The sequence below is a fragment of the Salvelinus alpinus genome, chromosome 20, assembly GCF_045679555.1.
Source record: "Salvelinus alpinus chromosome 20, SLU_Salpinus.1, whole genome shotgun sequence".
Taxonomy (NCBI): domain Eukaryota; kingdom Metazoa; phylum Chordata; class Actinopteri; order Salmoniformes; family Salmonidae; genus Salvelinus; species Salvelinus alpinus.
The window spans coordinates 43185712-43212320 of NC_092105.1; the positions used below are offsets into that span (position 1 = coordinate 43185712).

The 26609-nt window shown below is 42.6% G+C and overlaps 1 protein-coding gene across 11 annotated transcripts in view; it reads right to left on the bottom strand.

Annotated features, from left to right (window-relative positions):
• Positions 1-22964, bottom strand: part of LOC139546920 (formin-like protein 2) — a 78498-nt gene extending 55534 nt beyond the window's left edge. For 4 of the 11 annotated variants that reach the window (XR_011669284.1, XM_071355872.1, XM_071355871.1 and 1 more), the window contains exon 1: positions 22378-22963. Coding sequence is in view for 10 of the 11 variants with exons in the window: in XM_071355872.1 (XP_071211973.1) it covers positions 22378-22491 (114 nt within the window). In the remaining variant the exon portion in view is untranslated. Of the gene's footprint in view, positions 1-22377 lie in introns of all 11 variants that reach the window. The other 7 variants (XM_071355874.1, XM_071355875.1, XM_071355870.1 and 4 more) reach the window with 3 other exon arrangements.
• Between the last annotated feature and the right edge of the window lie 3645 nt (positions 22965-26609).

Sequence of the window (26609 nt, forward strand, 5' to 3'; positions counted from 1 at the left end):
GGAAACCTAAAACATGGCGTCTTTTTTTCCCGGCTCGCTGATGTGGAAAACACTTAAGTGAGCGGAGTCTGTTTGTGGGTATCAGATGAATACCCCCCCCCCCCTCCAGCAGATGATACAGTAGCAGAACGTAGCCTCGCCACCTTACTGGCCCACTTGTTTTCAGAGCTGTCAAAGCTGGTTAGCCTCTACCTAGCTACATCAGTGCCTCCTCCAAACTGGTCTCGGCAGCACCGCTAACAGTTCTGACAGTGCCAGGGACCCCCAGTTAACCCTGTGGACCCATTTAACCCTGTAATACTGACGCAGTGATCAGGCCCACATCTGAGACGCTCATCTCTTCAACGGAGAACTCGGAGGAATTCCTAACAAAGAGCAGTAAGGACCACAACCCCGTCTCTCTCAGCAGGTAGCCTAGTGGTTAAGAGCGTGGTGCCAGTAACCGAATGGTAGCTGGTTCGAACCCCGAGCCGACTAGGTGAAAAATCTGCCGATGTGCCCTTGAGCAAGGCACTTAACCCAAATTTTTTCTGTAAGGAGCTCTGGATAAGATGATTAAAATGTAAATGTCAAATTGACACTGAGCTACAGGTACCCACTGTAGAAATGTGCACCCGTATCACACACACACGTCTAGAGGTTGTAGTTTGATGAATGTCAATCAAATGACAGCTTGCATATCAAAGCAAGGGCCTAGTTATCTGGAAACTTCATACAAAAAAACTCAGTATAAGAGAAAAATTGGCCTATACGGAGTAACAAAATGTTTGAAGTATATCAACTAAAATAGGATGTTGACAGTGGATGTGGGAGGGCAGTCTTCAGTCCAAAAAACCTGTAAAAACAGATTGCTGTATTATTTGGAGTCTAAGGCGGTCACTGAGGCCTATATCAAACTCTGACAAGGCAGGACCTCCCATTTTCACTGCAGATGTTGCTTCTGGCATGAGCTTACCCTACAAAACCCTCCTTTTACTCGGGCAGCTTCAAAAGGCAACAAATGTCTCAAGAGAACTTCGCCGGTCGGTTGTGCATCAGTCAGAACTGAGGGGAAAATGAGTCTGCAGAGCCTTCTCCAAAAGCCTGAATATTTTAGCATCAATAGATCCGGGATCTAATAACTATGATAGGCAGAACCCACTGGCCACAAAATAGTTGAATCAACGTTGTTTTGATGTAATTTGTCAACGTATTGTGAGGTAGAATCTGTGGAAAATACATAGGATTTTTGTTGTTATGACCTGGATTGCAGTTGTTTTGAGGGTGAAATTTCAACCACGGGATTATGTCCTCATAAATTATTAGATTTAGTCATATTCATTCACTTCTTTAATTCCAGTTAGTCATTTGTAGACAAAGTTAAAGAATAGGACTAAATCAAAATAAACTTTTAATAAAGTTAAATTTGATTTAGTACTTTTCTTTAACGTTGATTCTTGATTGAGATTTAGACGTGAATCCAACATAGAAATTATTAATTTGTAGACAAGCTGGAATTTGTTCACCAAACACAATTCAAAATCACTTTTACAATACAGTAAAAAGCCTATTAACTTGTCGACATGTTACCAAATGATATGTTGGATTCACGTCTCCAACTGAACAAAAATAAAAGTTAAAGAATGGGATTAAGTCAGTGTCTAATGAACACTAAGGGAGAAAAAGGAGTAGATTCACGCGCAGAGCGCGGCAGATGTTTATTAAGCCTTCACAGACGGCAGGAATCGTGGTCGCAGCCAATGGTCAACCACAGTTAGGCAGTCAAAAACAAACAATACCTCACAACCATACAAACAGAAAGAACTGAACAGGGAGCCGATGAGACCAGGCGAGAAATGAACACGGGGGGAAATCAATGAACAAAAATGAAAGACAGGGCTACGTTCCAGAACACAAAGAAACAGGGCTACGTTCCAGAACACAAAGAAACAGGGCTACGTTCCAGAACACAAAGAAAAAGGGCTACGTTCCAGAACACAAAGAAACAGGGCTATGTTCCAGAACACAAAGAAACAGTGCTACGTTCCAGAACACAAAGAAACAGGGCTAAGTTCCAGAACACAAAGAAACAGTGCTACGTTCCAGAACACAAAAAAAAGGGCTACGTTCCAGAACACAAAGAAACAGGGCTACGTTCCAGAACACAAAGAAACAGTGCTACGTTCCAGAACACAAAGAAAAAGGGCTACGTTCCAGAACACAAAGAAACAGTGCTACGTTCCAGAACACAAAGAAAAAGGGCTACGTTCCAGAACACAAAGAAAAAGAACACAAGGTTGACTAAGAAAATAAAAGCAGAACCTTACACAGTGGCTCAGATGAAACTTATCCTGCACTGTCAATCAAACACAATTCAAAAATATTTTGTAATACATTAAATATCCTAAAGTTAAGGCTATCTTACAAACTAATGTAACAGTATTTTTTCAAACTTATAATAATGAGTAACACATCCATTGCCACATTTAAAGGTTAGCATACTGTAACTTGATACAGTGCCTTTGGAAAGTATTCAGAACCCTTGACTTTTTCCACATTTTGTTACGTTACAGCCTTATTCTAAAATTGTTGAAATTGTTTTTATTCCTTCAGCAATCTACACACAATACCCCATAATGACAAAGCAAAAACTGTTTTTTAGAAATGCTTGCAAATGTATTTAAAAAAAAAAACTGAAATATCACATTCACATACAGTGGGGAGAACAAGTATTTGATACACTGCCGATTTTGCAGGTTTTACTACTTACAACGCATGTAGAGGTCTGTCATTTTTATCATAGGTACACTTCAACTGTGAGAGACGGAATCTAAAACAAAAATCCTGAAAATCACATTGTATGATTTTTAAGTAATTCATTTGCATTTTATTGCATGACATAAGTATTTGATACATCAGAAAAGCAGAACTTAATATTTGGTACAGAAACCTTTGTTTGCAATTACAGAGATCATACGTTTCCTGTAGTTCTTGACCAGGTTTGCACACACTGCAGCAGGGATTTTGGCCCACTCCTCCCTCCAGACCTTCTCCAGATCCTTCAGGTTTCGGGGCTGTCGCTGGGCAATACGGACTTTCAGCTCCCTCCAAAGATTTTCTATTGGGTTCAGGTCTGGAGACTGGCTAGGCCACTCCAGGACCTTGAGATGCTTCTTACGGAGCCACTCCTTAGTTGCCCTGGCTGTGTGTTTCGGGTCGTTGTCATGCTGGAAGATCCAGCCACGACCCATCTTCAATGCTCTTACTGAGGGAAGGAGGTTGTTGGCCAAGATCTCGCGATACATGGCCCCATCCATCCTCCCCTCAATACGGTGCAGTCATCCTGTCCCCTTTGCAGAAAAGCATCCCCAAAGAATGATGTTTCCACCTCCATGCTTCACGGTTGGGATGGTATTCTTGGGGTTGTACTCATCCTTCTTCTTCCTCCAAACACGGCGAGTGGAGTTTAGACCAAAAAGCTCTATTTTTGTCTCATCAGACCACATGACCTTCTCCCATTCCTCCTCTGGATCATCCAGATGGTCATTCGCAAACTTCAGACGGGCCTGGACATGCGCTGGCTTGAGCAGGGGGACCTTGCGTGCGCTGCAGGATTTTAATCCATGATGGCGTAGTGTGTTACTAATGGTTTTCTTTGAGACCGTGGTCCCAGCTCTCTTCAGGTCATTGACCAGGTCCTGCCGTGTAGTTCTGGGCTGATCCCTCACCTTCCTCATGATCATTGATGCCCAAAGAGGTGAGATCTTGCATGGAGCCCCAGACCAAGGGTGATTGACCGGCATCTTGAACTTCTTCCATTTTCTAATAATTGCGCCAACAGTTGTTGCCTTCTCACCAAGCTGCTTGCCTATTGTCCTGTAGCCCATCCCAGCCTTGTGCAGGTCTACAATTTTATCCCTGATGTCCTTACACAGCTCTCTGGTCTTGGCCATTGTGGAGAGGTTGGAGTCTGTTTGATTGAGTGTGTGGACAGGTGTCTTTTATACAGGTAACGAGTTCAAACAGGTGCAGTTAATACAGGTAATGAGTGGAGAACAGGAGGGCTTCTTAAAGAAAAACTAACAGGTCTGTGAGAGCCGGAATTCTTACTGGTTGGTAGGTGATCAAATACTTATGTCATGCAATAAAATGCAAATTAATTACTTAAAAATCATACAATGTGATTTTCTGGATTTTTGTTTTAGATTCCGTCTCTCACAGTTGAAGTGTACCTATGATAAGAATTACAGACCTCTACATGCTTTGTAAGTAGGAAAACCTGCAAAATCGGCAGTGTATCAAATACTTGTTCTCCCCACTGTAAGTATTCAGATACTTTACTCTGTAGTTTGTTGAAGCACCTTTGGCAGCGATTACAGCATCGAGTTTTCTTGAGTATGATGCTACAAGCTTGGCACACCTGTATTTGGGGAGTTTCTCCCATTCTTCTCTGCAGATCCTCTCAAGCTCTGTCAGGTTGGATGGGGAGCATTGGTGCACAGCTATTGTCATGTCTCTCCAGAGATGTTCGATTGGGTTCAAGTCCGGGCTCTGGCTGGGCCACTCAAGGACATTCAGAGACTTGTCCCGAAGCCACTCCTGCGTTGTCTTGGCTGTGTGCTTAGCGTCATTGTCCTGATGGAAGGTGAACCTTCGCCTCAGCCTGAGGTCCTGAGCGCTCTGAAGCAGGTTTTCATCAAGGATCTCTCTGTACTTTGCTCCGTTCATCTTTGCCTCGATCCTGACTAGTCTCCCAGTCCCTGTCGCTGAAAAACATCCCCACAGCATGATGCTGCCACCACCATGCTTCACCGTAGGGATGGTGCAAGGTATCCTCGAGACGTGACGCATTCAGGCCAAAGAGTTCGACCTCATGGCTTGGTTTTTGACATGCACTCTCATCTGTGGGACCTTATATAGACAGGTGTGTGACTTTCCAAATCATGTCCAATCAATAGAATTTACCACAGGTGGACTCCAATCAAGTTGTAGAAACATCTCAAGGATGATCAATGGAAACAGGATGTACCTGAGCTCAGTTTCGAGTATAATAGCAAAGGGTCTGAATACTTATGTAAATAAGGTATTTCTGTTTAGAATGTTTCATACATTTGGTAACATTTTCTTTTTAAACTGTTTTCGCTTTGTCATTATGGGGTATTGTGTGTAAAAGTCAAGGGGTCTGAATACTTTCCGAAGGCACTGTAAATGTCTTCTTATGTAACAATAGAAGTGTGCATGTTCAAGATAACATGCAAAGGTCGCAGGTCTCTGAAGATCTTCACAATTGCTGTAATAATCTGCACAGAATCTCGAACAGTATTGATCACTTGCACTATGTACACTCTTAGAAAAAAAGGGTTCCAAAATGGTTCTGCGGCTTTCCCCATAGAATAACCCTTTTTGGTTCCAGGTAGAACTCTTTTGGGTTCTATGTAGAACCCTCTGTGTAAAGAGTTCTACATGACACCCAAAATAGGTTCTTCAAAGGGTTATCCTATGGGGACAGCCAAAGAACCCTTTTAGGTTCTAGACAGCACCTTTCTTTCTAAGAGGGTACTTTTAATGTGATCTCAAGTGCAATGCAGGTCATTTGGTTGTGCTATTAGATGAAGCATAACACATTCAATTGTTGTATAAATATAACATATCTCCCATTGTATTCACATATAACACATTTAGATGACAACTAAACCAAAAATCAGACATTGTTTTTCCATTGGAATTTGGTTGTGCTTTTAGATGGTTGAAAGCATACTGATAACACCTTGGGAATTCAACAAACTTCTGGCTGTCTTTTTGAGCGGGTGAATAACGTTTGAAATCTCATTGATTAACGTCTCAACCAAATATGACCCAAATTTCCACACTGAAATGACGTGGCGTGCTCGGTGGGAATGGCCTTGCCATCACAATGGAGCAGACTAGGCCTACATTAGCAAAGAAGTAAGCTAGATATAGTCTGGCTGTAGGGTAAAAAGGCCATAGACTTAATTTACTGTCATTTAGCCTACTGTAACCTGACTTTTTCAAAAAACGTTGTACTGTAATTTTGCTCGAAGTAGAGGTATGGAAAATGAACGAAATATTTGCTAAAATGGTCTGGGATGATTTGATAGAGCCAGTCACCATTTTGTATACTGTCAGAAGATAAAACGTTGATAGCATGTAAATCCTTGGAATCAAAATGGCAACACTAGACAACATAGCCTCTGGTGCCAGGACACAGATTCTAATTTATCTGAATGACCTCAGTGTGAAATGTTTTCTCCTGTTTTAAGAGAGCTTGAAGCATGGTTGGCTTTAATCACACAGTTGAACTTCAGATAAAGTTCAGCTAGAACATAAAACAATTCAAAATGACAAAACAGAAAAAACACCAACACTTTTACATAAGACAGTCTAAACAGTGTCTCGTATGGTGCCGTTTCAAACAGCTGTCACCTTGGACTGTGTACAGAACCACTCCATGAAACAGTTTACTTCAGAGGCAGAGTAACAACCGTGAGCCTCCTCTCCTATTGTTGTGGGCCTGTTGTTGTGCCAGTAGGGCTGGACTGGGCCACACTGGAGACTGGCTATAACTGGCTGTGCTCAACATAAAGGAGCCAAGCTGGACCATGTCTAACTTGCCTCACCCTACACCTGCTCATTACGCTAGGGTAGACCAACAGCTAAGAAAGAACCAATACTAAAGACTGCTGTTCTAGACTCAATCATTAAATCAAATAAAAAATGTAATCCCATTATATTTGTCACATGCGCCGAATACAACAGGTGTAGTAGACCTTACCGTGAAATGGTTACTTACAAGCCCATAACCAACAATGCAGTTCAAGAAATAGAGTTAAGAAAGAATTGACTAAATAAACTAACTATATATATATAAACTCGGCAAAAAAAGAAACGTCCCTTTTCAGGACCCTGTATTTCAAAGATAATTCGTAAAAATCCAAATAACTTCACAGATCTTCATTGTAAATTGTTTAAACACTGTTTCCCATGCTTGTTCAATGAACCATAAACAATTAATGAACATACACCTGTGGAACGGTCGTTAATAGAGGTCGACCGATTATGATTTTTCAATGCCGATACCGATTATTGGAAGACCAAAAAGGCCGATACTGATTAATCGGTCAATTTTTGTTTATATATATTTGTAATAATGACAATTACAACAATACTGAATGAACAATTAACACTTTTATTTTAACTTAATATAATACATAATTAAAATCAATTTAGCCTCAAATAAATAATGAAACATGTTCAATTTGGTTTAAATAATGCAAAAACAGTGTTGGAGAAGAAAGTAAAAGTGTAATATGTGCCATGTAAAAAAGCTAACATTTAAGTTCCTTGCTGAGAACATCAGAACATATGAAAGTTGGTGGTTCCTTTTAACATGAGTCTTCAACATTCCCAGTTAAGAAGTTTTAGGTTGTAGTTATTATAGGACTATTTCTCTCTATACCATTTGTATTTCATAGACCTTTGACTATTGGATGTTCTTATAGGCACTATAGTATTGCCAGCCTAATCTCGGGAGTTGATAGGCTTGAAGTCATAAACAGAGCTGTGCTTCAAGCATTACGAAAAGCTGCTGGCAAACGGAGGAAAGTGCAGTTTGAATGAATGGTTACGAGCCTGCTGCTGCCTACCACCGCTCAGTCAGACTGCTCTATCAAATATCAAATCATAGACTTAATTATAATATAATAAACACACGGAAATACGAGCCTTAGGCCATTAATATGGTCAAATCCGGAAACTATCATTTCGAAAACAAAACGTTTATTCTTTCAGTGAAATACGGAACCGTTCCGTATTTTATCGACTGCGTGGCAACCCTAAGTCTAAATATTGCTGTTACATTGCACAGCCTTCAATGTTATGTCATAATTATGTAAAATTCTGGCAAATTAATTATGGTCTTTGTTAGGAAGAAATGGTCTGACTCTGCTTCCACTGAACGCAAGAGAAGTGACAGTTTCAGGCACCGCATTGATTATATGCAACGCAGGACAAGCTAGTTAAACTAGTAATATCATCAACCATGTGTCGTTAACTAGTGATTATGTTAAGATTGATTGTTTTTTATAAGATAAGTTTAATGCTAGCTAGCAACTTACCATGGCTCCTTGCTGCCTGCACTCGCGTAACAGGTGGACAGCCTTCCACGCATTCTCCTTGTGGATTGCAATATAATCGTCCATAATCGGTATCCAAAATGCCGATTACCGATTGTTATGAAAACTTGAAATCGGCCCTAATTAATCGAACATTCCGATTAATCGGTCGACCTCTAGTCGTTAAGACACTAACAGCTTACAGACGGTAGGCAATTAAGGTCACAGTTATGAAAACTTAAGACACTAAAAAAGGCCTTTCTACTGACTCTGAAAAACACCAAAAGAAAGATGCTCAGGGTCCCGCTCATCTGCGTGAACGTGCCTTAGGCATGCTGCAAGGAGGCATGAGGACTGCAGATGTGGCAGGGCAATAAATTGCAATGTCCTTACTGTGAGATGCCTAAGACAGCGCTACAGGGAGACAGGACGGACAGCTGATCGTCCTCGCAGTGGCAGATCACGTGTAACACCCCCTGCACAGGATCGGTACATCCGAACATTACACCTGCGGGACCGGTACCGGATGGCAACAACAACTGTCTGAGTTACACCAGGAACGCACAATCCCTCCATCAGTGCTCAGACTGTCCGCAAAAGGCTGAGAGAGGCTGGATTGAGAGCTTGTAGGCCTGTTGTAATGCAGGTCCTCACCAGACATCACCGGCAACAACGTCGCCTATGGGCTTAAACCCGCCGTCGCTGGACCAGACAGGACTGGCAAAAAGTGCTCTTCGCTGACGAGTCCCGGTTTTGTCTCGGATTCGCGTTTATCGTCAAAGGAATGAGCGTTACACCGAGGCCTATACTCTGGAGAGGGATCGATTTGGAGGTGGAGGGTCCATCATGGTCTGGGGCTGTGTGTCACAGCGTCATCGGACTGAGCTTGTTGTCATTGCAGGCAATCTCAACGCTGTGCATTTCAGGGAAGACATCCTCCTCCCTCATGTGGTACCCTTCCTCCAGGCTCATCCTGACATGACCCTCCAGCATGACAATGCCACTAGCCATACTGCTCGTTCTGTGCGTAATTTCCTGCAAGACAGGAATGACAGTGTTCTGCCATGGCCAGCAAAGAGCCCGGATCTCAATCCCATTGAGCACGTCTGGGACCTGTTGGATCGTAGGGTGAGGGCTAGGGCCATTCCCCCCAAAAATGTCCGGGAACTTGCAGGTGCCTTGGTGGAAGAGTGAGGTAACATCTCACAGAAAGAACTGGCAAATCTGGTGCAGTCCATGAGGAGTAGATGCACTGCAGTACTTAATGCAGCTGGTGGCCACAGCAGATACTGAGTGTTACTTTGATTTTGACCCCCCCCGTTTGTTCAGGGACACATTATTCAATTTCTGTTAGTCACATGTCTGTGGAACTTGTTCAGTTTATGTCTCAGTTGTTGAATCTTGTTATGTTCATACAAATATTTACACATGTTAAGTTTGCTGAAAATAAATGCAGTTGACAGTGAGAGGACGTTTCTTTTTTTGTTTATATCAAAAAGTAACACAAAAAAAAATGTGCGGGGGTACACGTTAGTCGAGGTAATTTGTAAAGTGGCAATGCATCGATAATACACAGCAAGTAGCAGCATTGTAAAAACAAAGGGGGGTGGGGTCAATGTAAATAGTCTGGGTGGCCATTTGATTAATTGTTCAGCAGTCCTATGGCTTGGGGGTAGAAGCTGTTAAGGAACCTTTTGGTCCTAGACTTGGCACTTTACAAAAACAACTCAGCAGCACTGGTTAGGTCTAGACGTTAGGTTTGAAAGAATGTGATTGAATTTACATCTATTTAAATTCATTTCAATTACAAGGCTATAACTTAGGCTAAAAGATTTGTTGACTTGGTCCAAGTCATGTATGCCTACCTATACAGTAGCCTAACCCTCTAACATCTCTACAGCCCATGCAAAAGCATGGAATAAAAAATTTGACATTATCCAAAACCATCGCCAAGGCGCAAATGGCCAAATTGAATTGAGCACAACAACAACGATTGCAGTCCCCAGCGGTTTCCACCCAGCGCTTCTTGCACACAGCCAAAAGGCTGGTTCCCACACAACCAGATGATTCTGTGCCAGCGGAGGGAGCGAGGCTTTCAAGCTCTGCTGCCTGCCTGCAGTGTAGGCTTTAAAAAGCACATCACACACCACAGCAGCCTAAGACTTGTGACGGGTTTGAATGGCCAATGTGCCTCTGGCTGGATCACTAGGCCTACTACTTCTCACCAGTAACAGTTTAGTGTTCCTCGCCGCCACGGCTAATTAGGGACTTTAGTTCGGCAGCATCCTGGGCTTCCGACACAACGTTGCCTGTTGCCTCTCAATCAATCCCCTGAACGACCCAGCACCCCCAGTGATGGGACGGAAGCAGCCCCAGCCTCAACGCTGTGGACCGAGCTGGCCCCTGGACCCGGAAGGAACAGCCACAAGCCTAGCTGGCCTGCCGGTCTGGGGTTAGTGCCAGGCTCCATCCTCCTACAGAATAAAGAGCAGCTTTGTTCCCCGGCTACTGTTAGCCCTCTGCTGCATAGAGAATACCCATTGTTCTGCTCTTTTAATGCAGAGTCAGCATGAAAAATGCAAAGAATGCTGGCTATTCATTTATTTCTTCTTTACCTCTGTTTGCATTTCTTTACTCAAAAGATATACTGAGTGTCCAAAGAGAAAGGTAGGATACTTTAAAAAGGCTAATTGAGAATACGCCTAGCTGGCTGACCAAGGATGCTTGAATTCAAACTGTAGCCCACGTTTACCAAAATGGACCAATTCGCAGATCACGGCCCTTTGGCTGCCTTTAAGCAAAGCGGCTTATATGTAATCTGGTCAGACTATTGAGAAGTCTATAACAAAAGCTAAGCCCTTAGCCCCATATGGCATTTAAGTAAGTCCCAAAAACTGCCTCACACTTCTCTTGCCTCCCTGGCAAGCCAGGGTATACAGCAAAGCCTAAATCAAGATCCATCACTGTTTTAACGTGGTGAACACAATATTTCCATGAGAGGCCAGTGGTTACTTGAAGCAGAGGAAAAGCAACATTGGCCTACTAGGCTACATTTTTGCTGTATCGTGTCACCTTCCTGTGTTCCCATGTGAGGCGTACGCATTACATGTGACTCAGATACTCTAGGGTAGATTGATGATTTCCCAATGGTTTAGATCAGGGATGGGCAACTGCTAGCCTTTTTAAGGCACGCGGATCACTTTCCCTTTTTTAAATGTTTTTCGGGAAATCAATCGGGGTCTCAACTTACTGTTGCGAGTTAGAATAGTAGAATACAAGGTACAATTTTGAAATGTGGTTGTACATCAGCAGTTTAGCTGACAACATTTAGCTTAGGCCTTCAAAAGGCTAGGGCTGGCTCTGACTGCATGTGTGGGTATGGATGTGGGCACACAGACGCGCAAGCCACTGCGGCCCCTCTTGATGAGTTGAGATTTTTTTGCTGGCCCCCACGCCCATCAAAGTTGCCCATCCCTGGTTTAGATAATAACCATCACAAGTAGGGGACTTTCTAAAGACACAAAAGCCATTTTGTTTTGATTCCCTTTACTGATTTGCTAATTGTTTGAGTCATGCTTGATGAAAAATTAAACACAGTTAAATCAGAGTTGAGAAACAAATTCAAATGTACATCACTTGCCCTTCAGGAGAAAATGTCAACCTTGTTATGTTTAGGAAACAGGAAAACACATGATTTCCAAACCTCTAGTCTAGTGCGACCCATCTCTTTAATTTTTTCATATGTCGAAACAGCCAACACTCATGTCATGGGTGCTATGGCAACCAGGTAAGAGCTTACAGACATGCTGCTGAGTGAAAGAGATTACTAAATGCCAAGCATGTTCCCATAAAAAGTCCACATTTTGTATGAAAACAGTGCCTTACAGTGTAATGAGCGGTCTTCGTCATGCTCACAAAAACAGAGGGGCTAGCCAGTGATCTATGGAGGGACATTCAGTATGACAGAGTTCACTAGAAAACACATGAAACTATGGCAATGCAAGCAACTATAGCAAAGAACAAAGCAGACTGTGCCGAAAGTTACATTAGATAGACAAAGTATAATTGGCTACTCTGTTTATGAAGTGACAAATAGGCATACATACAGTACCATTCAAAAGTTTGGACACACCTTCGTTAATTTTTTATATTTTCCACATTGTGAAATAATAGTGAAGACATCAAAACTATGAAATAACACATATGGAATCATGTAGTAACCATAAAAGTGTTAAACATATTTTTTTGAGATTCTTAAAAGTAGCCACCCTTTGCATTGCCTTTGATGACAGCTTTTCACACTCTTGGCATTCTCTCAACCAGCTTCATGAGGAATGCTTTTCCAACACTCTTGAAGGAGTTCCCACATATACTGAGCACTTGTTGGCTGCTTTTCCTTCACTTTGCAGTCCAACTCATCCCAAACCATCTCAATTGGGTTGGGGTTGGGTGATTGTGGAGGCCAGGTCATCTGATGCAGCACTCCATCACTCTCCTTCTTGGTCAAATAACCCTTACACAGCCTGGAGGTGTGTTTTGGGTCATTGTCCATTTGGGAAAAAAAGTATAGTCCTTCTAAGGCCAAACCAGATGGGATGGCGTATCGCTGCAGAATGCTATGGTATACATGCTGGTTTAGTCTGCCTTGAATTCTAAATAAATCAGTGACAGTGTCACCAGCAAAGCACCCCCACACCATCACACCTCCTCCATGCTTCACGGTGGGAACCGTACATGCAGAGATCATCCGTTCACCTACTCTGCATCTCAAAATCTCAAATTTGGACTCATCAGACCAAAGGACAGATTTCCACCGGTCTAATGTCCATTGATCGTGTTTCTTGGCCCAAGCAAGTGTCTTCTTATTGGTGTCATTTAGTAGTGGGTTCTTTGCAGCAATTTTACCTGATTCACGCAGTCTCCTCTAAACAGTTGATGTTGAGATGTCTCTGTTTCTTGAACTCTGTGAAGCATTTATTTGGGCTGCAATCTGAGGTGTAGTTAACTCTAATGAAATTATCCTCTGCAGCAGAGGTAACTCTGGGTCTTTCTTTCCTGTGGCGGTCCTCATGAGAGTCAGTTTTATCATAGCGCTTGATGGTTTTTGCGACTGCACTTGAAGAAACTTTCAAAGTTCTTGAAATGTTCCGTATTGACTGACCTTCATGCATTAAATTAATGACTGTTGTTTCTCTTTGCTTATTTGAGCTGTTCTTGCCATAATATGGACTTGGTCTTTTATCAAGTAGGGCTATCTTCTGTATACCACCCCCTTGTCACAACACAACTGATTGGCTCAAACGCATTAAGGAAAGAAATTCCACAAATTAACTTTTAACAAGGCACATCTGTTAATTGCATTCTAGGTGACTACCTCATCAAATCAAATCAAATTGTATTAGTCACATGCGCCGAATACAACAGCCGTAGGTAGACCTTACAGTGAAATGCTTACTTACGAGCTCCTAACCAACAATGCAGTTAAATATATATATTTTTAAACGAATAAGAATAAGAAATAAAAGTAACAACTAATTAATGAGAAGCAGTAAAATAACAATAGCGAGACTATATACAGGGGGGTCCCGGTACAGAGTCAATATGCGGGGGCACCAATTAGTCGAGGTGCCCCAGCACACTAATTAAGGTCATATGTATATGTAGGTAGAGTTATTAAAGTGACTATGCATAGATGATAACAACAGAGAGTAGCAGCGGTGTAAAAGGGGGGAAATGCAAATAGTCTGGGTAGCCATTTGATTAGATGTTCAGCAGTCTTATGGCTTGGGGGTAGAAGCTGTTTAGAAGCCTCTTGGACCTAGACTTGGCGCTCCGTTACCGCTTGCCGTGCGGTAGCAGAGAGAACAATCTATAACTAGGGTGGCTGGAGTCTTTGACAATTTTTAGGGCCTTCCTCTGACACCGCCTGGAATAGAGGTCCTGGATGGCAGGAAGCTTTGCCCCAGTGATGTACTGTGCCGTTCGCGCTACCCTCTGTAGTGCCTTGCAGTCAGAGGCCGAGCAGTTGCCATACCAGGCAGTGATGCAACCAGTCAGGATGCTCTCGATGGTGCAGCTGTAGAACCTTTTGAGGATCTGAGGACCCATGCCAAATCTTTTCAGTCTCCTGAGGGGGAATAGGTTTCGTCGTGCCCTCTTCACGACTGTCTTGGTGTGCTTGAACCATGTTAGTTTGTTGGTGATGTGGACACCAAGGAACTTGAAGCTCTCAACCTGCTCCACTACAGCCCTGTCGATGAGAATGAGGGCGTGCTCGGTCCTCTTTTTCCTGTAGTCCACAATCATCTCCTTTGTCTTGATCATGTTGAGGGAGAGGTTGTTGTCCTGGCATCACACGGCCAGGGCTCTGACCTCCTCCCTATAGGCTGTCTCGTCGTTGTCGATGACTGTTGTGTCATCGGCAAACTTAATGATGCTGGTTGAGAGAATGCCAAGCGTGTGCAAAGCTGTCATCAAGGCAAAAGGTGGCTACTTTAAAAAAATCTCAAATATAAAATATATTTTGATTTGTTTAACACTTTTTTGGTTACTACATGATTCCATACAGTATGTGTTATTTCATAGTTTTGATGTCTTCACTATTATTCCACAATGTAGGAAATAGTCCAAATTAAGAAAAACCCTGAAATAAGGAGGTGTGTCCAAACTTTTGACTGGTACTGTACATTGTCTGCTCATGTAGACCTCAAGTGCCATTCAAATGCAATGCTGTTAAGTGGATGGTGGGGCTCTTGAGCCACAATAGCTCTGGTCCAGGGAATCGTTCGGTCAAACGACTGCGAGAGCACACCCGAACGACACCCCAGACCAGAGCTAGAGCCACAATTGACTCAGAGCGAATAGGAAAGGTGCTAAAACAAAGACTTATCAGCAGATACACTTCCAGTCAAGTGTAGCAGCTGCAAGGAAGGTACTTTAGGCGACTTGAGGAGCTTGTCATTGAAACTGGATTCCAAGTTTCTTTTTTTACTCTGAAAACCGCAATCGGCTAATGAATCTCTAGGCAACTGTCCACTCACTATTATTGTACATTTAATGTATAGTATTTAACCACAGTAAACGGTATCCATTCAGCTTTGCTCATGTGGCCCACTTTTTCTTTAAGTGTTTAGCTTAGTTATATTTAAAAAATGGCAGAACAAGCGAAAAGTACACAATGCAAAAAAAGTTTTTTAAATGTACAGATTGTTCCATTGTTATTTACTTCTTAATCCACTCATTAGCATAAGGTTACTATTGTACATATTGTGGTGGTATTGTGATATTTGGGGATGCTTTGCTGCCTCAGGACCTGGATGACTTGCCTTAATAGAAGGAACCATGAATTCTGCTCTGTATCAGATAATTCTACAGTAGAATGTCAAATCATCCGTCTGTCAGCTGGAGCTGAAGCGCAGCTGGGTCACACAGCAAGAGAATGATCCAAAACACACAATCAAGTCTAAATGAAAATGGCAACAACAAAAAAAACATGTTTTGGAAGTTTTGGAATGGCCTAGTCAAAGTCCAGCCCTAATCCCAATTAAGATGTTTTGGCAGGACTTGAAATGAGCAGTTCATGCTTGAAACCCCACAAATGTTGCTGAGTTAAAGCAGTTACGCATGGAAGAATGGGCCAAAATTCCTTCACAGCAACATGAGAGAATGATCAACAACTACAGGAGTCATTGCAGCTAAAGGTGGCACAACGAATTATTGAGCGTAAGGAGCAGTTACTTTTTCAGTCAGAGGCAATGGGGGTTGCATTACTTTGATAATGAAATAAATACATAATTGTTGTGTTATTTGTTCACTCAGGTTTCCTTTATCTAATATTAGGTTTTGGTTGAAGATCTGATAACATTCAATATCAAAAATGTGCAAAAGTAGAGAAAATTAGAAAGGGGGCAAATACTTTTTCACGGCACTGTACATTGTGATTCTTTAAGTAGGCCGATCACGGTTCTATATGAATTGCATTTCGGTACTGCAGTTTTATTGCGATCCGATGTTCCAAACATACTGTTCATGTTTGCTGCAGAGAGACGAGAGAGCATGAGAAAATGAGTTTTAATCGGTCATGGAAATAAAAGTGATGGAAACATATTGGCTCACCATTTAAAAATAAGATGTAGATCAAGCTATAAAAGGAAAAACACTAGAGTTTTGGCAAAGGTACAGCTGATTAGCGGAAAAATTATATTGCGATATAGTCCAAAATAATATTGCGATATAGGCTATCATAAAAAAGAATATCCCGATACTGTATTTATTTATTTATTCTCCCCATCACTAATCGGCCATATGGCCTATTCACACTAAATATACATTTTTTACAGACAGAAAGTATCAGAGAGAAAGGATTAGGCTTACAAGTAAAAACAGCCCTTCGTGCAAAAACATGTTATTGGAAATTAAATTCCTACTATTTAATCAAATCTACATTGAAGATTACAAGTCTGTAGCCTAAGCTTATAATGGACGTTTACATTATACTTGTTTCTCTCCCTGGTCAAGGTCGCATGTGAAATACTTTGCCTTATCTTGACAGAGGCCTTGCATTACAATTATGTCTAGTTTAAATCTCAGCCGTCGCTTCAAGTCCCCTACAGCAGCTGTATCAATGGAAGGCAATTTGCTTTGTAAGGGGAAACAGTTAGGCTTAGTGGAATCAGCCAGCAGCAAGCCTTGAATTTTCCAGGAAAAGCCTACCTGTAGTGCACTAAATCTGTTCTCAATGTCGACTCTATTCTTATGATTACAGTACATGTACAAATAGTGGCCAGTTTATTAGGTATACCACCCGTTCATGAAAATGGTTCACTCCACGTGACCTGCTATATAAAGCAGACAGGCATTCGAAGCATTCAGTTACTGTTTGATTTTGAGCAACTTCTTACCTTTATTTAACTAGGCAAATCAGATAAGAACACATTCTTATTTTCAATGACAGCCTAACTGCCTTGTTCAGGGGCAGAACGACAGATTTTTACCTTGTCAGCTCGGGGATTCGATCTTGCAACCTTTCGGTTACTAGCCCAACGCTCTAACCACTAGGCTACCTGCCGCCCTACCTGAGCATGGTATGATCGTCGGTGCCAGAAATGGCCAGCCTCCTGGGATTTTCACGCACAACAATGTCTATGGTTTACCAAGAATGGTGCGACAAACAAATAACTTCCAGTCAGTGGCAGTCCTGTGGGCTGATGGCAGTCAGGATTTGGCGTAAGCAGCATGGCTCCATGACCACATCCTGCCAGTACAGGCTGGTGGCGGTGGTGTAATGGTGTGGGGAATGTTATCCCGGCACACGTCTGGTTCCTTGATACCAATTGAGCAACGTTTGAATGCCACAACTTGCCCCGAATAATTCAGGATGTTCTGGAGGCAAAGGGGGGTCCGACCGGGTACTAGATGGGTGTACCTAATAAACTGTAGACTGAGTGTATATTCCATTATTCCACAAATCCACTCAAATTGAGCTATTTATTAGCCAATGTAACAACATGTTAGTAGGGTACTTACAGTGTTACTACACAGTCAATTGTGACCCTAAACAGAATAAAGCTGTAATGAGTGCAACACATAGCCTAAACAAAACAGTTGTCAGCTGAGCATGAAGAGGTCAATGCTTTCATGTAGTCAAATCCCTCCCAACCTTGTATATTCCACCTGGTTTCTTTTAATGTAGGAGTTAGCCAGGCCTTTGCAGCTACCCAGCTACCCTCTAGATGGCTAATGTTCCCATGTTTCCATGGTAACGGTGTCTTTAAAAACGACTACATGAAACTTTGAAACAAAGTTGCCACTTGTTGTAGCAAGGCACTTTAGCAAACTTGAGTGTCATGGAATACACGCACCAGAAACAGGGTGCACTTTGTGACTTGTCAGATGAATGTCAGGGAGCTAGGTTAGCTATGTGCAGCAAAATTGCTAGCTAGCGCTCTGTTTGGCTAGCTACCTACTTGGCTGAACACAGAGCATTAGTGCACTGTTCTCTGATTGGCTAAATAAATCTGTCTCGCTTGAGACTAAAGATGTGACATGTTGAATCTTGGAAACTCCAGCCGACGACATGAGACGTTCTAAAACTAGGCCGTTCAGATCATACAAACTTTGTCCTAAAACCCTTAAAACCGTTGTGTCGTGTCTCTTCTTATGTATCTGAACTAAGCATAAGGGTCAATTCTAAAGCAAAAGAATGATGATGATGATTTTTTACTTTAAAATGTAGCTTATGTCAAACAAAAATCAATGATTGCAAAGTTAAACAAACAATACGACTCCGCAAAAGGACGACGTTTAACAATTTCCACTGAAGATTTTACAGAAACACATTTACTTTAAGAACAGTGCAGATGTAAAGTTTGGTAGCAGAATGAAGGTTTGTGCTGTTTGTGCCGCCATTCTGTTACCAAACTTTACATCTGCACTGTTCTTAAAGTAAATGTGTTTTTGTAAAATCTTCAAGTGGAAATTGTTAAAAGTCGTCCTTGTGCATAGAGTTGTATGGTTTATTGAAATTTGCAATCATTGGTTTTTGTTTGAAATATATTTTAAAGTGTAAAATCTGAGTCTAGCATCATTCTGTTACCGTGGCTATTTAAAATACCTTGTATAGGACGGCAGGTAGCCTAATGGTTAAGAGAATTGGGCCAGTAACCAAAAGGTTGCTGGTTTGAATCCCTGAGCCGACTAGGTGAAAAATCTGTCGATGTGCCCTTGAGCAAGCCACTTAACCCCAGTTGCTCTGGACAAGAACGTCTGCTAAATTACTCAAAAGTAAATGTACATATATAAGCCACCGCAATATAGCATTGCTGTTTTTAAAGGGATATTTTCTGAAAAAAATGTAATTAAATCAAATCAAAGTTTATTTGTCACGTGCGCCGAATACAACAGGTATAGATAGACCTTACAGTGAAATGCTTACTTACAGGCTCTAGCCAATAGTGCAAAAGAGGTATTACGTGAACAATAGGTAAGTAAAGAAATAAAAACAACAGTAAAAAACAGTAGCGAGGCTACATACAGACACCGGTTAGTCAGGCTGATTGAGGTAGTATGTACATGTAGATATGGTTAAAGTGACTATGCATATATGATGAACAGAGAGTAGCAGTAGCGTAAAGAGAGGTTGGCGGGTGATGGGTGGCGGGACACAATGCAGATAGCCCGGTTAGCCAATGTGCGGGACCACTGGTTGGTCGGGCCAATTGAGGTAGTATGTACATGAATGTATAGTTAAAGTGACTGTGCATATATGATAAACAGAGAGTAGCAGCAGCATAAAATATGGGCTGGGGGGGCACACAATGCAAATAGTCTGGGTAGCCATTTGATTACCTGTTCAAGAGTCTTATGGCTCGGGGGTAAAGACTGTTGAGAAGCCTTTTTGTCCTAGACTTGGCACTCCGGTACCGCTTGCCATGCGGTAGTAGAGAGAACAGTCTATGACTGGGGTGGCTGGAGTCTTTGACAATTTTTAGGGCCTTCCTCTGACACCGCCTGGTGTAGAGGTCCTGGATGGCAGGCAGCTTAGCCCCAGTGATGTACTGGGCCGTACGCACTACCCGCTATAGCGCCTTGTGGTCGGAGGCCGAGCAATTGCCGTACCAGGCAGTGATGCAACCAGTCAGGATGCTCTCGATGGTGCAGCTGTATAAAACATCTGTTTTATCAAAGAAGTAGCCTGTTTTACATAAGCCCTACTTACACTGATTGGAATGATTTTGCGCGTTGGTGAAGAAAAAAAATGGTCAGTGATAGCATCTAATCCGTGAAACCGTCATCCTCCTACTGACTGCTCCTCTGCTTGTTGCAGGTTAACACATGCTTATCCATCAGTGAACGATGCATGGTGGTATTGGATCAATCATTGAGGGGCCCAATACAGTTTTTCAATCATTAGCCTTGCAGGCTGAAGTGACACACTCATCTGAGTCACACGCTCACTCGGGCAATTCATGGCGCCGCCGGCCAGCGGGCATTACTGACAATCAGCGGGGCTTAAATAGCAGTAAATAACGCTGTGCTGGTGATTAAAACGCTAAACTCGCCCAAGGCTCCATTCTAGCTGGTACTCCTTCATTCTCACATCCATCCCTCTTCAGTGAGCGACTGATCACTCCTGGTGCAACCAGACCCAATGTGTCCACTGTGTTATTTTAGCCTGTGTTTAAGGGATTCAGCAAGTAGCATTAACTAATAGGATACGTTTAGAGTATGACTCATTAGTCCATCAATGACCTTTACAGGGGAAAATAAATACAGGTAATGAGCGTGTCGGGAAAAGCTAACCGACAACTAACTGTTTCAGTGAACTCAATGATACAGTATCCTTCCTATAGTGTCGTAAAGTGGTTACATTTGGTTCCTCTAGCCTACTTTTTTAGGCTTGTTAGTTGAAAAGGAGGCCAGGCAGGCGTTCAAGCCTGGCATTCCTTGGTGTTGTTGACAGATCATGAAAAGCAGCCAGGTTATCCTAAAAGCAGACGGGATTAGGAAGAAGCCTTCAATCCCCTGGTAGGCCTAGGCAGTGTGACGTCAACCCTGGCTGTGTCTCAAATGGCACTCTATTCCATAGTGCACTACTTTTGACCAGGGCCCATAGAGTTCTGGTCAAAAGTAGTGCATTATATAGGGAATAGGGTGCCATTTGGGACGCACACCCTTACGAAAAAAGATTGCCGTCAGAGTGCAGTATTACTGCAGTACACCGTAGTATAACTGTAGTTAGAATGCAGTAGAACTGCAGTAGGCTGCAATTACTGAGTCCAAAATAACACAGTCGACTGCAGTTACTGCACTTTTACTGCAGTTTCAGAACTGTTATCTTTTTTTGTAAGGGCACCCCTCTGGCCAGAGGTCTGCTCCCTGCCTCCCGCTCCGCCGAAACATGCAGCAATTACACCCCAACGAGAACACTGTGACATGTATTAGTGACTCCCACGTAAAAAACAATTGCTCCATTAGGTAGCCTAATAACAGTCTAAATGGCTTGGGCCAGCACCGTCAGCAAACAGAGAAACAGACCATAGCCCAATGCATAATACATTGGAAATCACAGAAACACAGAGTAAAACAGGTTTAGTTACAGTTTTTCCCTCTTAAATCAAACCGTTCCTTCTGACAGGTACGGTGCAGGAGCTCTGAAGTCACATGGCACTGCATAACCTTCTTAGTAGGTCTGTGTTGGGCTTATTGTGTTGCATGCGGCCAGGTCCCACAACAGAGCAACCTAGCCACCTTTTAGTGGAGTATTAGGTCTGACTACAACAATGTCTGACCCACATCTGACCTCACAAAACCAGGGTTTACACCCCTGAGCCCTTCACTGATCTACCCCCCCCAGAATCTCTGAACAGGCTATGTTGTGTTATGCTTTGAATGTAATGCCATGTTTTAGGATGCTGAAACATTGCAAATGTGTAGTATAGTAAGCAATGTATGTCTTAGCTTAAAGTACAGAAAATGGAAGATTAGATTAATTGAGCAGAATTAGCCTAAATCAACTAGCTAGGTTACTAATTTTGTCAAGACAGCTAACTGTTCAAATGGTTCTTTAGTATACACAGTTGGCTAACACATCACATTTACAGAAGCCGCGTAGGTACAATTAAACCTAGCCTTGGCATATACAGGCTGATAAACAAACATTCTCACTGAACACTGAATGTCCCACTCGGAAAGGCATTTTCGAATTTGCAAGATAGGGCCGATGGGGCAAACAAACAGCTGTCCTACTTAAATTGCTGAGGTTTACATATCGATTCAACAAGGGAGTAAACTTGCTGAGTAGAGTTCAGTTTCCTTCATGTATAACTTCACCGCCCCCCACTAAAACAAAGGTAATTGACTTAACAGACTACTAGATAGATTCTTAGATTGTGTGGTTTTCTGATTAATTTGCGTGGCAGATTTTGTTCATTTGGTTTTCTACCCTCTCCCAACAATTCATTGATTAGTTGATGCGATCAATGAAAAAGCATGTCAAGTAACCAAATAAAAATGTAAAAAATAAAAATATATGAGATAAATTGCTGCAACGTCTATCTCATCATGATATTCCAATTTAGCTAGCTACTGTAGCTAAACACAAAAGATGGAACAGGCTTGATTTGAGTTGAGAGGATGACTGAGCTGAGTAGCTAGGTAACGGTCAGACCAACACAGCTGTCGTGCCAGCGCAAAGTAGGAATGGCGAAAGACAAATGGGAAACTTATCAGGGTTCGATAAGAAAGTACTTTGAATTTGTGAACATACCAAAACGATTGCGAATCTCTCCTCCAATTCACCTGGCTCCGGCATAGGCAGCTTCAGAGGCATGTTATGTCCCCTGAAATCAGTTTGTTGGTCCATACTCCCTGCGTTCCCCATGTTTCAGCTTGGTTTGGCTGGATCACAACTACAACTATCTAACGTTACACCTTCCTCCTCGACTTCAAAAATCACAGCAAGTCAAAAAAAACGAAACAAATGTACCCGCGCAAATGCCTCTTGTTCGCAAATATACCTGTTTTATCCCAGCCTCACCACTTTAACAGAAAACACACGTGAGGAAATCAGCACATCACGATGGTTCCAAAGAGACGAGTCCTCGTGAAGCATTATAATGGAATGGGGGACTTGGTGGAAACTTGAATCGAAGCAACAAACGCGCAATATTTATAGGACCAAATAAATCTATCCATATATTGCACAATTTCTGCTCCACTCCCATTTAGTTGTAATGACGATGTGCATGATTCAGGTTTAGGAATCCCTGTCTGTGTAGCAAGCTAATCTCTGCAGTGCTGACCAACGAATACAGTAAAGAGTCTAGTCTACTCATACGTCACCGATACACAGCACACACACACAATCACATCTCTACACAATGAGCCCTTTCAGAGACAAGCCTTCTATTTGGCTTTGCCAAAAGCGTAGTTAAGGAGACGATGTTGTGTAGAGTTGCATGCTGGTAGATGCAGACCCGTTCATGGTGTATAACCTGTGTATAACAACCTTATTACAACCAATTTACCTCATCTAAAACACTAATTACAATTACACTAATCCAAGTCCAGTATTTAAGCCTCATAGCCCCGAATAATTAGGATAATTGGGAAATCTTCATTTACAGCCATAATAGATAGGCATGGGATAGAATATTCACTATACTGGAGGTTGAGAGAAAAAAGGCTAAACAATCTATTGGGCCTACTTCTACTCCTTATTAGAAGATATAAGATAATGTGTTGCTAACAGGGTGGAGTCCCATTGCTTTTGAGAGGATGACATCAGCTCGGGGAGAGTTTCCATGGAGAGCAGAGGTTCTCCAGATGCACAGTGGCATTATTGAACAACACAGCCTGATACAACAGAACGTCAGTCATGTCATATTAGCGGTCAGCTGGCTACACACATCGCATCAGGGACACAATGCAGAGAGAGGCTGACCTCATACCATTAAATGCTCCAAATTGTGTTGTTGGCGACTTACCCGTTCTGACATTCTCCTTCTCTGTTTGGTTTCTCGCCATTCAACCTTTATTATCGAGATAAGTGATTAAGCAGGATTTTTACTGGCTTGATTACTGTCACTGAGTCAGTTGATGAAAGTGACATTTTAGGCTACAACATGGGCAAAGCATGAAAATACTTTTGTGAAAAAGTACACTATATATACAAAAGTATGTAGACAACCCTTAAAATGAGTGGATTCGGCTATTTCACAGCCACACCCGTTGCTGACAGGTGCATACAATCGAGCACACAGCCATGCAATCTCCATAGACAAACATTGGCAGTAGAATGGCCTTACTGAAGAGCTCAGTGACTTTCAACATGCCACTGTCATAGGATGCCACCATTCCAACAAGTCAGTTCGTCAAATTTCTGCCCTGCTAGAGCTGCCCTGGTCAACTGTAAGTGCTGTTGCTGTGAAGTAGAAACGTCTAGGAGCAACAACAGCCCAGCCGCGAAGTGGTAGGCCACACAACTCACAGAACGGGACCGGCGAGTGCTAAAGCACATAGCACATAAAATCATCTGTCCTCGGTTGCAACACTCACTACCGAGTTCCATACTGCCTCTGTTAACAACGTCAGCACAAGAACTGCACACAAGCCTAAGATCACCATGCCAAGCGTCAACTGGAGTGGAGTAAAGCTCACTGCCATTGGAATCTGGAGCAGTGGAAACGCATTCTCTGGAGTGATTAATCACGCTTCACCATCTGGCAGTAGGACGGACAAATCTGGTTTTGGCGGATGCCAGGAGAACACTACCTGCCACAATGCATAGTGCCAACTGTACAGTTTGATGGAGGAGGAATAATGGTCTGGGGCTGTTTTTCATGGTTCGGGCTAGGCCCCTTTGTTCCATTGAAGGGGAATCTTAACGCTACAACATACAATGACATTCTAGACGATTCTGTTCTTCCAAATTTGTGCAACAGTTTGGGGAAGGTCCTTTCCTTTTTCAGCATGACAATGCCCCCGTACACAAAACAAGGTCCATACAGAAATTGTTTGTCAAGATCGGTGTGGAAGAACTTGACTGGCCTGCACAGACCCTTGACCTCAACCCCATCAAAAACCTTTGGGATGAATTGGAACACCGACTGCGAGCCAGGCCTAATCGCTCAACATCAGTGCCCGACCTCACTAATGCTCTTTGTGGCTGAATGGAAGAAAGTCCCCGCAGAAATGTTCCAACATCTAGTGGAAAGCCTTCCCAGAAGAGTGCAGGCTGTTATAGCAGCAAAAGGGGGACCAACTCCATGCCCACGATTTTAGAATGAGATGTTCGACGAGCATACTTTTGGTCATGCAGTGTTAAATGTGTAAATGTGCAATATTTGAAGTTACAGATTTTTTCCCTTTGCAACTCATTGCAGGCATACAACAACAATTCTAATACCTGTTTCAAAACCAGCAAGCCTATCTCAATAACATTGTCATTACAATCATGCCCTTTATTTTACATAATATTATAACCTTCATCACATAGCTATAATAATTGGCCTTTCTTTTTAGGCCTTAGGGGCTCAACAACTCGCCTATTATTCTGTACACAAAACGCCACAAATGAACCAATGAACATACAGAACAGCAGTGCTCAGCAGAGCTATGCCTGTAAAAGACACAACAATGAACATACCAACACCAGTCAACAATAGCAGGGTCTCTCTCAGACGTCTGTCGTGGAGAGCAGCCAATGCTGTGGAGTGAGTGGGATAGACACAGACACGATGCTGCAGCTGATGATGAGGCAGCGCACAGTAGATGGTGTGTGTGTGTGTGTGTGTGTGTGTGTGTGTGTGTGTGTGTGTGTGTGTGTGTGTGTGTGTGTGTGTGTGTGTGTGTGTGTGTGTGTGTGTGTGTGTGTGTGTGTGTGTGTGTGTGTGTGTGTGTGGATGGATGGAGATGGGAATGAGAGACATTGATTTCCTGGTGGAGGGCGGGGGTGGTTGCAGCCATGACAGGGCCTCAGCTGGCTGAGAAAGGCAGGGAGACAGGGTGTCAGTAGTCAAATCAAATCAAATTGTATTTGTCACATGCTCCGAATACAACTGGTGTAGACCTTACAGTGCAATACTTACCCCTAAGCCCTTAACCAACAATGCAGTTTTAAGAAAATACATTTTAATAAAATAAGAGATAAGAATAACAAACAATTAAAGAGCAGCAGTAAATAACAATAGCGTGGCTATATACAGGGGGTACCGGTACAGAGTCAATGTGCGGGGGCACCGGTGTCGAGGTAATTGAGATAATATGTACATGTAGGTAGAGATTTTAAAGTGACTATGCACAGATAATAACAGAGAGTAGCAGCAGCGTAGATGGGGGTGGGGGGTGGGGGGCAATGTAAATAGTCTGGGTAGCCTTTTGATTAGTAGTCCTCTGGAACTGAAGAGAAGAGAGGCTAAATAGGCAAAAACATGTTTTTCTATGACAACTGCTAGGCTAAACACTATAGTATATGTTTTGTGTCACAGTGAATAATGACCTAATAGACACCTCCAGAGAAGGCTCTTTTGGCCTAATCCACATAGAAGAATGGGAGAATACGATGCTTCAGGGGGGATACACCCCACAGCTGCTCAGTGCTGCAAGGCCTAGAGAAATCCCCACTAAGGCAATCCTAAGAGGGCCCAAAGTGCACCGCGAGGAAATGTAAAATGCCAAACAGATGCCCAAAATAAAGAGAGCACAATCAAATCTCTGTGCCAGGAATCTCCCAGGGACACCATTTCACAGATGTTGCTAAATTTGTCTACAAAGCTAAAGGAAGTAGTGTTCTTAAACGTCAGAGTGCTCATGAGAGAGGGAGAAGACGTGGCACAAAGAGAACATTGTGGTAGAGCCACGACAGAGCCAGAGTTTGCAACCCTCCTTAACCCCAAAGTTGTCTGTTGATCAGTGGGCAAGATTTTACACATCACCCACATAGGGACTCCACTCAGGTCATTCTATAAACCACAGGAGGCTGCTGTCGGGAGAACGGCT